The sequence below is a fragment of the Lolium rigidum genome, chromosome 4 (assembly GCF_022539505.1).
Source record: "Lolium rigidum isolate FL_2022 chromosome 4, APGP_CSIRO_Lrig_0.1, whole genome shotgun sequence".
Lineage (NCBI taxonomy): Eukaryota > Viridiplantae > Streptophyta > Magnoliopsida > Poales > Poaceae > Lolium > Lolium rigidum.
In genome coordinates this window covers 113,903,060-113,913,622 of record NC_061511.1, presented here as the reverse complement: position 1 = coordinate 113,913,622, position 10,563 = coordinate 113,903,060, and the positions used below count along the sequence as shown (strand labels likewise).

Below are 10,563 nucleotides of genomic sequence, written 5' to 3'. Positions count from 1 at the left end.
TAATGACTGTAGTCCCGATTTGATCAAATGTGACCAGAGGTAGTACTTCGGATAGGTGGGTTTCAAGCCAACCTGTAGAGATCGACTCAGACTTGGACTAACTATGATGTTCAAACTAAAACATTGTGGCCTAGACTATGTATTTATAACATTATCCTTCAAATTGTGTGTTGAACTAGTTGTTTGACTAATGAATTTAGCCTTTGGATTACCCATGTTCATGAGAAGAAGATAAAATACATGGGTACCAAGTTCTGGGTATTCTGGCAGCAAGCAAGAATAAACATGACAATAACATAGAGGAAAAAGATTGTATACCAAACTGTAATACAACCTTAAACACCGTCAAGTACGGTGCAAGTATATTCATATCATTTGCTATCCAAATGGTACGGTACAAGTGAAATAGACACTCCTGGTCCATTTAATGATTAATTTCGTGTTCATGTATCAGAACTCCTGCTAATAGCAATATAGCAAAAGTAAACACCAGAGAGGCACCATTGGCTGCCACATAAGCTGGCTATAGGAAGATCGGGCTCAACAATTCAGCTCAGCTTCATTTTAGCTATCTGGGTAGCAAGCTCCATGGCCTCCTTGAGCTGAGACGCATCACTTCCCTGCATTGCAGAATTTACAGATTTTAAGTGATGGTAATTGGTAGGCTTTGACCAAATACAATTTTCTTAAAGATAAAGTAGTGGCTCACCTGGCCCTGTGCAAGACCATTCTTGCCGCCACCTCCTCTTCCTTTAAGTGGTGCAATTGAAGGTGTAAGCCACTCCAACACATTGAAGCCATTGGGTGCCTCAGGAGGTACACCAGCGTAAATAACAGCCTTGTTTGACGCCTCATCTGTGCTGAACAGCATTATAGGCAAACTCTAGAGGAGTCAAACAGATTAGGTCAGCAGCACATCCAAAGATGGACAGAATGAAAAATTCAACCTTTGTAATTCAAACAAAAATAATTGCTGGACAAAGTTGGAAAGTATACTGAATCTATAGTTCTTTCTAGACGATGTAAATAATTTTAAACAGGATTGGACTGTGGTATCAACCTTGAAACGGTTCATAGCTTTGACAACAGCTTCCCGGACAGCAGTGGCATCAAGACCCACATCGACGTGAGTAACACAAAACTGTTTTCCTTCAGAAAGAGCAGCTTCTGCAGCATCTACCGCAGCCTTCACAGCCTTTTGGATGTTTTCTTCACCGATTTTCTTCTTGGCCTTCCTAAGTTGATCCTGGTATAGGCAACAGCTATAATCAGCTTCAAATTTATCGACGACAAGAATAGGACACTTGTTCTCTTTCAGAAATTGTGACAGATGAACAGAAATATTCACAGACCTCCAACTTTGAGACCTTGCCTCTTAGATCAGCTTTTCTTGCAGCTGGGATAGCAGCTGCATCCAGCGTACTCTTGATGGAACCAATTCTCTGATAAATAAACATCACAAAAATCATTCTTAGACGTGATCTAATACAAAGCATATTAACAAGAAATGGGTTCGAAGTATAAATTATAGCATTTGCTGATATACACATAAAGGCTAATGACACAGTATTTATAAGAAAATAACAAAAAGCACAATAACTTTAGTGATATCAAACTTAGCAGAGTATTTCAACCAAGCATAAAAGGAAAAGTTCAGTACCTTTTCCAACAAGACTCCGTCCAATTTAGATGTTTCATTGATATCAGTGTCTATTGATGATGCTAATTTCATAGCCTGGGAGGCGCATTCAGCAGTAACAGCTGTTATCCTTCGAACACCTTTCGCGATACCCTCCTCGGATATGAGGGCAAATGCTGCAGCATCTCTAGTGTTTGAAATGTGTGTACCTGATACACAATGTTTAGATGACACAACTGCATAAAATGTAGAATTACATATAACCAAATAGTAAATTACCTCCACACAGCTCAGTTGATATGGATAACCATTCTTTGCTTTCAGGATTTGCAAGCAGATCTCCCACTTTGCGACCAATCGATACAACTCTTACAGGATCAGGGTAGATCTACAAAGTCCATTGTAAAAAGATTTGTGTGAAACAACAGGGTAGGCAAGCGAGACATGAGAAGATGGTATGTCAAGCTGAGTAAGAGAACACACCTCCCCAAACACAGCTCTCAGACCATTTATGCGCTTTGCATCAGCCAATTTTATTTCTTGTGCAGATACCTCCAACTCATCCTTTATTTGTTGGTTCACAATATACTCGATTTTTCTAAGATCTTCAGGCTGAACAGGTTTACCTGTTTATGTACTAACAATTGAGTTGACAAGCTGAAGAAAAACATCATGCAGCTGCAATACGAAGAATAATAGCATACCATGGGAGAAATCAAATCTCAGCTTCTCTGGAAGAACAATGGAACCTTTCTGATCAATATGGTCACCAAGTACTTCCTGTGTTTACAATAGCCAAACAATCAAGAGTGCAAAAAAGAAGAATGTCGTAAAATCGAACAGGCTTAAAACCATACCCTTAGAGCGAAGTTCAGCATATGGGTACAGGTATGGTTTGGAGCAATGAGCGTACGCCGAGTGTAATCAACCTACAAGAGTAAGAAAAATATTGCAACGCAATTTAGCAAATGTCACAGGTTAATTCAGTATAGAAAATTATCAGCAGAGAATTTTACCTTGCATTTCACTACATCACCCACAGATAATGCCTCAGACCCTTCCGTAAATGAACCAATATGCAGAACATAGCCAGCAAACACTTGGACGTTATTCACAGTGAAAGATCCAGATGGCCCATCAATACTCCCAGTGTCATATATCTGATACAGAAAAAACATATGCCATGTCAAATCATGCGATGCATGGAACAACTGTGACTTCAAATTACAAAGAGTAAACCTCTATGGATGTTTACGCAAATTGCAATGTTTGTTGTGCGATATACATGAATTAACTTGTCAAATTTTGACTGTAAAACTCGAAGATGCTATATTGTATGGACAACTACGAAGCTGCCAAAGCATACTATCTTCCTCACAGAGGAGATTGGATATGACAACAATGTGGTATTTAAAATGGTTGAATGTCAAATAAAATACTCCAACCCTTTATCTCTGAGTGCTGCAGATTATTATGATGATGTAAGAAACAACACAGGATAACAAACAGATTTCATCCAACGGGAGTTACCAAGTGCTACAATCAATCTTCAGGGCTGCAAACAATGTCTTGATCATACTTAAACCCTTAAGGGGGTTGGAGTTGCACAAATCTTGAAGCACTACGAGAAGTATTGGAAATCCACCTTTGGTTGTGATCTGGGATTTATGCAATTGTTCTTCAAACACGTTTTGGGTGAGTTTCAACTTTTCAACGTTGCTGTATCACTCCATAGGCTACTTATTGAAGAAAAAAATATGAGATGTGATGCTTATTCAGTAGGTAAAATTTATTGCATGATTGCACCTCGAGAGGTGATTGCACTTGATATGTTTCTTTCAACCATTTAAACAATTGCACCATGTGAAGTGAAGTTGTACCTGACCACCCTGTTCCGCATAGAAACTTGTACTTTCCAACACAAGACCAAAGTCCTCATCGCCAGATGTGGCGGCTATGAACTCTGAGCCATTATAGATAGCCTTCACCACGCTGCTATGTTCCTGCAAAAAAACATTTTACGTATGTCGACCACAATAAGTGTTTAATCGCAATGATAAATGTGGACAGTACAAGTTATATTCACTACTTGAAGGTGTTAACCAATTAGAATGAAATTAGATATGAATCCCCGCAATCCCAAATAGGCACTGAATATTGAAATGAACAAGTATGATATAGCCAATCCACAAATAAACAATCTAACCTTGTGTTCGAACTTCGGGCTATCATCTGTGCTTGCAAGCCCTTGGTTGCGCAGCTGTGACGTAGCATTAGCATCCAGGACAATAGATTTTCCCCCAGCCTGAAAAAATATATAAAAAGTAAAACAAAAACATAACAGATAAGTATAAAAAGCTTCCCAATCGACTGAAAAGCAGTAGCATTAAAGAGATGCTCCGTTTAGTTAAATACACTATTGAGCAATAAACAGGAAGAATACTTGGATTGCATTAAAGACCACAAGGAGTGAATTAAGTTTTGTTTTATATTTAAGGACAAATAAAATACAACCTTGTAGCGAGCACTCCTAGCCTTCTGCCTTGCTTCTTCCATAGAGACATTAAAACCGTCCATGTCCACAGCCAGCCCAATGTCAACTGCCATGACCTATGAGATGGGAATAAAAAATGATACAAGATAAATGGACAATAAAGGTCTACTAAATTTAACGATATAAAAATGAAAAGCATACAATTGTCAAATTAATTTGATTAAATTTACTAATGAAAACTAATGAAGAACAAACCTCAGTCAAATCAATGGGATATCCATAGGTGTCCCAGAGAATAAATGCATCCTGAAAGAACAAATAACATTGGTCATACAAGAAGGTAAGAATATTACTAATCTCTCCAGTTCAAAATAATTGCCCAGAAAATCGATGTATCTACACACTAAAACATGTCTAGATACATCTATTTCTGGGCAATTATTTTGAACCCGGAGGGAGTACAGAAGTTTAGCAGTATGTAACATAACATTGATAAACAGGAGTGAAACATGATCTAAGAGGCATGTTTCTACATAGTGAATTCCAGCTCTTAAAATAAGAAAGAGTGGAAAAGAATTATTCCACATTACACTGTAGAGAATATGATCAAGTTCTCCAAATACTCTTAGTCAGTTAGTCCTGAGTTCTGGCATGTTTCTCGGATAGGAAGGAATGAACAGAAATTAGAAAGAGAAAGCTAAACATCCAAGAATGCGCAGAAAAGCTACCCCTATATCTGCCAAAGGAGGCTAATCTAACATATGGTGCCTTCCTTTCTTACTTATTTCAGATGACATATTTAAGTAGCAACCAAGAAAGAAACATCAATTCAGTTCCGTTGTACTACAAAATAAATGCATTTTTTGTGCGTCAAAAGCTTAACTGCTGATCTAGGCAAATAACAGATTTTTGTTCACTTCCGCCATGACTTTCAGGTGCGACAAAGGCACAAACTGCAGTAAGTTTGATATGATGGTAGAATCGTTCTGCCGTGCAGCTAAGGAGGAAATGGTCCATCCACAAGCTGTGTTTTAGTTAGTAGACAGGAAGGATAAAAGGTGAAAGATGTCCTAATTACATTCAAGACGATTTTATCTTTAGCATATTACTCCCTCCATCCCACGAAACATGTCGAAGGTTTTATAAAAAATTGAATGTATCTATTACTATTTAGTGTCTAGATACCTCTAAATTTTAATAAACCTTCCACATGTTTCGTGGGACGGAGGGAGTATTTGCAATCGATTTTCTTGTTAAGCTGTTGGATATACAAGCACATCATTTTCATCTACTAGTTACACAACCACAGAATTTTCGCATACCTGCCATATAACCACGAAATTCTCGTCTACTGTTATATAACGACAGCAATTGTGTATATTCTCACTAAGCAATTACTAATCGGAAATCTCTCTAGTCTCCACCTACTTTCTCAAAAAGCCTCAGAGCCTATCCACGACAGTAGCAAGAGCAACCTCGGTGCTTACATGAGTTCAAAGGCCCTCTACCTCGAATCTTAAGAACTGTACCCAACCTGCAAATAACTTCGTTCCAAGAATTGTTTGCTTGGTACAGATGAAGGAGCACCAAATTGATATGGTGAATGGCTGGGTATGGCTCTGAGGATCGAGGGTAGAGGGCTTGCCCTCATCTAACCACCAATAAGGGTGCGATCAGAGCAGATAGGGGCACTCGAGCCATATCCTAAACCATGATTTCTACCACAGATTCAGAATCACTGTATAGATACATATGCAGATATATTAAAAGTAGTCCCAAATACAGACAGAATAACGCCCAGATATGGTATGGTAGCAAGCATTTTGTTGACGTCTAGTCAATGAACATATATGATGCTCATGGATACCACTAACCAAGATAGCTCTAATCCCTAGTTGGATAGCACCGTGTCGCATAGTACGCATGGAAGTCGTTAATCCATGTGCCAGAATCATAATTTACTCTTTTGTACTTTGTTTACCTGTTTTTCTCTCCTTCCCATATTGGTTTCGCATGTGTTTCAGTTGGCTTTCATATCTAGCCTAACCTAAGTTGCTTGCGACAAAGGGCTTTGTTGTTGTTGTCCCATGGCATAACACAACACATGCTCAGATAATAAACCAATTAAATGGTGATAATTCAAACCAAAAACACTTGCCTGGCCACTAATTACTGTCCCGCCATTCTCCTTGACAGCATCTGCAGCTTTCTTAAATCTCTCATACCCCTGAAAATACACCAAGAGTACAACTGTTTAACTGGCTGAATAGCGCAATGAGAAAATACAATATATAATATAATGGTTATAAGAAATAAGTGGTCATTTAAACTGCAACTTGAGCTATCTTAGTCTCTGTTTTTATATATGAAACATAATGGCAAGGCGCCTAGTAGGAACCACCCTCAGAATATAATCATGATAAACAAAATTATGGTGATACAAATCAAATTTCAATGGTACAAACTAGATATATTCCATAACTATTGGTCATATCATAATAAGGTGAGACAATTTATTGTGGATGCTAATTTGTGTACTCCCTCTGATCCATACTAATGGTCTCTAATATGGATGTATCTAGACACATTGTAGTTCTAGATACATCCATACTAGCGACAAGTAATATATATATCGGGGGGAGTAATTGAAGTTAGCTATGCTGTCTTAATCAAATTCAATTGTCCAAGATTGAAATTATCCTTGATATGTTCATATTTAATGTGTTGCCTGAAAAAAGCCCCTACGTGTAGCAGTATCACAGAAATAAAACATGGTACAAAAGATGGAAGGTATCAACTGGGTCCCCCCCCCCCCTCCCAACAACAACAAAAAACAGGCCATCTCATAACATACTAGATAAATTACTTCGAGGCAACCACTTGTTCAGAAGGATAAAGCATGAAAACACTGGTTAACTGTGCGCAAAGACTGAATTGATCGGAAGGAAATTACTTCACCAAATATCACTTGATCCAAACTGGTGGTACTGTTATGCAAATACACTGGAAGCCAATATTACCTTTGCCAGAGTGTTCTCAAAGCTTGCCTCTTCATCTTCAATTATATCTTTTATCTTCTTTTCGTTGACCTTGAGCTCAGGAAATACATTGCCCATGACTTGGACAAAATCATGTACAAGGCTGTACAAGCGAGGTAAAAATTAATGGCAAATCAGATGCAGCATCTAGAAAAAAAAATAACGGGACATATCTACATGATTGGTTAGATTTGTCATGCTAAGTATTATATATATGCCCATAAAAATTGGTGGACAAAGCCTTGTAGACCATGCCTTTTTGTGGTTGTCATTGAATCAGAACCAAATGTCTGTTAAAATAAACCATTACTACTTTACTAGCAACACAAATGCACACATGAACCCAAAGCAAAAGGTATCACAGGAACAATGCCATTGTGCACACAAGCAACCAGCCAAGCTCAAAGGGTGAACAGATCTCGCAGTAGATTAGCTAAAATCACATGACCACACATCTACGGTCATTCTCGTAAGCCTCACATCATATTTTTCGCACTCCACGTGAACATAAGATTATGCAAAAATATCAGTAACAAAAGTGTGCAGAGATCACACGTGCAGATTACTGTTCTTACAGGCTAAAAAACCCTTTCTTTGCAGTCAGTTTTTGATGACCAAAGTGAACAGCTCGTCTAAGTATGCGCCTTAGAACATACTCTCTTCCCTCATTTCCTACAAAACAACTCATATTAGAACAAGGAAACGCCATAGTAAATAGAAAACGAAGAAGCCTTGAAACATGGTAAATGCAAACAAAATACAATAGCTTGGTAAACACAAACAACCTTTATGAATCCAAGTGGCAATATCTACCCCAAAAACATTAACCATGAGAATTATTAGCCATTGACTTCATATTATATGGCATTCTAGTTCTAGACTATTAATAATATTATCTCACATTTTCAAAACATTCCCTGTCATATTTTAATTTGAACAGGTACCTATCATTAAATTCCAACACAGAACCAATAGCACCAATACTTTTGCCTGTGCGAAGAACAGTTGACACGAGGTTAAATTGGTATTTCAGACATAACTTCTTGTGACAAGGACTATAACAAAGTAGGGCCCTAAACCCTATAACAAATTAGGTCCCTATTCTGATTATATAAACTTGCGGACAGATACACTAAAACATCCTATTGAATGGATGCCAATCAGCGTAAATCGATTATAACCAACCAAAAGAGTATGAACTCACCAGGCTGAGAACCATCAGCAATAGCAAAAGAAAGGGTTCTTATGTGATCTGCAACAACTCTATATGCCATATCAACTTTCCCAACATCATCAGGGCCTACTTTACCAGAGTATGGTTGAATTCGACCTTCAGCCAACTACAAGCATTAAAAGCCATATCAGATTAACAATGAATACCATTTACTTCAGGAAACCGTTAATGACTGCAATAAATTACAGTTTAAATGTCACAAGCATAAAAGAAGTTGCAAGTGTACGTCTAGACAACATACATTGTGGATGGCCTCAAATAATGGCATGAACACATCTGTGTCGTAATTGCTCATTTTGTTCTGAAGGATGGAAGTTAAACGCTCAAAGCCCATTCCTGTGTCAACATGTTTTGCTGGCAAGGGCCTCAAAGTACCGTCCGATTCCCTATTGAACTGGTATTAAAAAAAGGCAATACATCAGTACAGCAAATGAATAAACAAGCAAAAGAAAGTGTACAAATAAAAGATAGTAACTACCCACGTATTGGAAGTAAAGCTCAACAATCTCTACAGAAATAAGTTTTTTTAAGAAATATCATGTTAACCTGGATGAACACAAGATTCCATATTTCAATACATGTAGGATCATCATTATTCACTAATGAAGCTGCATCGCGGTTGCCAATGCGATCAAAATGAATCTCTGTGCATGGGCCACACGGACCAGTGTCGCCCATCTCCCAGAAGTTATCCTGCTCAAATAATACAATGTATAGTTTTGTTAAAAAGGACATTTAGACAATAAAGAAAGTTAAACCAATACACCATAATGTCCTAAATTGGAAGATTTTTTACCAACAAACCAAGCACATCCACTATACCTTGCAACCAAAAGGCAATACTCTTTCAACCGGTAGATACTTCAACCATAGATTTTTCGACTCAGAATCCGGAGCAAGACCAGCTTTCTCATCACCACCAAAGTAGGTTGCGTAAATTCTATCAGTGGGTAGTTTGTACACCTGTATACATGAAATAGAAATCAGTAGGTAGTAGGAAAGTGACCAATGATTGAAATCAGTGACATCTATGCTTTTAACCTCATACCGGATCCGTGGAGTACAGTGGTAGGTATGTGCAAAGTGGGGATCGAGACGGGTAGGAAGTGAAGAATCCGATACCTGGGTGAGGAGCTCCCATGCATATCCGATGGCCTCCTCCTTGAAGTAGTCTCCAAAGGACCAGTTCCCGAGCATCTCGAAGAAGGTGTGGTGGTATGTGTCCTTGCCAACGTCGTCGAGGTCGTTGTGCTTGCCGCCGGCGCGGATGCACTTCTGGGTGTTGCAGGCGCGCTGCAGGCGGCCGAGCTGCGAGTCCGGGGCGGCGGTGCCGAGGAAGACGGGCTTGTACTGGTTCATCCCGGCGTTGGCGAAGAGCAGCGTGGGGTCGTCGACGGGCACGACCGGGCTGGACGGCCAGACCGTGTGCGACTTGGATTTGAAGAAGTCGATGAAGGTCGACCGGACCCGGCCGGACGACCACTCCGTCGACTGCTCCATGGGCGATCGGGCGGCGGCGACGGTGGATGCGGGGGCGGACAAAACCCTAGCGTTGCGGCAGGGGTGGAGGAAGAGCCGGCCCCGGGGACTGTTGGTCAACGGTGGACGGAGCGCGAGCTGAGGGAGGGCGGCGATGCGGGATAGGGAAACAAGGTGGTGGCGGCGCGCCACGCTGTGCGACGGAGAGAGAGAGAGAAGGCCGCCGGCGGCGCTGCAGGATGGGAGTGCTAGGGAAGCGAGGCCGATTCAAGGGATAGGGAAGACTCGCGAGCCACGGCCGGATTGGATGAAGGACGCTGCAAGATGGACGATGGACGATGGACGATGGTGCTCCGATTCCGGGCTGCCGTCTATTTTGGGCCTGGCCCAGTAGTCATGGGTGGCACTGGTTCTGCACCAGCCCCATCAGCCCAGTAGCCATATGGCCAGGTGGTGAGGGAGATCAGGATGACCAGGGAGGAGTTTGAGTCCTTTGAATTTGTTCATGAGGGTCGGCGATCCAATGGAGATGCACATGATCTAGCGAGGGGCTCTTTGTACTCTGGTGAGGGTAGGCATGTGTGGCTTAATGACCCACCTGATGGAGTTTGTAATAACATTTTGATTGAATAAAGAAATAAAGGGGTGGTGTTCTCAAAAAAAAAAAAAAAACTAGTGG

The 10,563-nt window shown here is 40.2% G+C and overlaps 1 protein-coding gene across 1 annotated transcript; it reads right to left on the bottom strand.

Moving 5' to 3' along the window:
* Positions 1 to 297: 297 nt before the first annotated feature.
* Positions 298 to 10,143, bottom strand: LOC124650526 (alanine--tRNA ligase-like). The gene is made up of 22 exons (XM_047190038.1): positions 9,528 to 10,143; positions 9,228 to 9,368; positions 8,952 to 9,098; positions 8,647 to 8,799; positions 8,376 to 8,511; positions 7,747 to 7,843; positions 7,154 to 7,274; positions 6,292 to 6,360; positions 4,389 to 4,439; positions 4,154 to 4,249; positions 3,846 to 3,944; positions 3,520 to 3,642; positions 2,656 to 2,799; positions 2,497 to 2,568; positions 2,344 to 2,419; positions 2,123 to 2,265; positions 1,919 to 2,027; positions 1,661 to 1,848; positions 1,353 to 1,442; positions 1,061 to 1,246; positions 710 to 883; positions 298 to 620 (listed from the first exon to the last, which is right to left on the bottom strand). The coding sequence occupies exons 1-22, from the start codon at positions 9,903 to 9,905 to the stop codon at positions 549 to 551; spliced, it is 2,865 nt and encodes a 954-aa protein (XP_047045994.1). The 5' UTR covers positions 9,906 to 10,143; the 3' UTR covers positions 298 to 548.
* Positions 10,144 to 10,563: the final 420 nt, after the last annotated feature.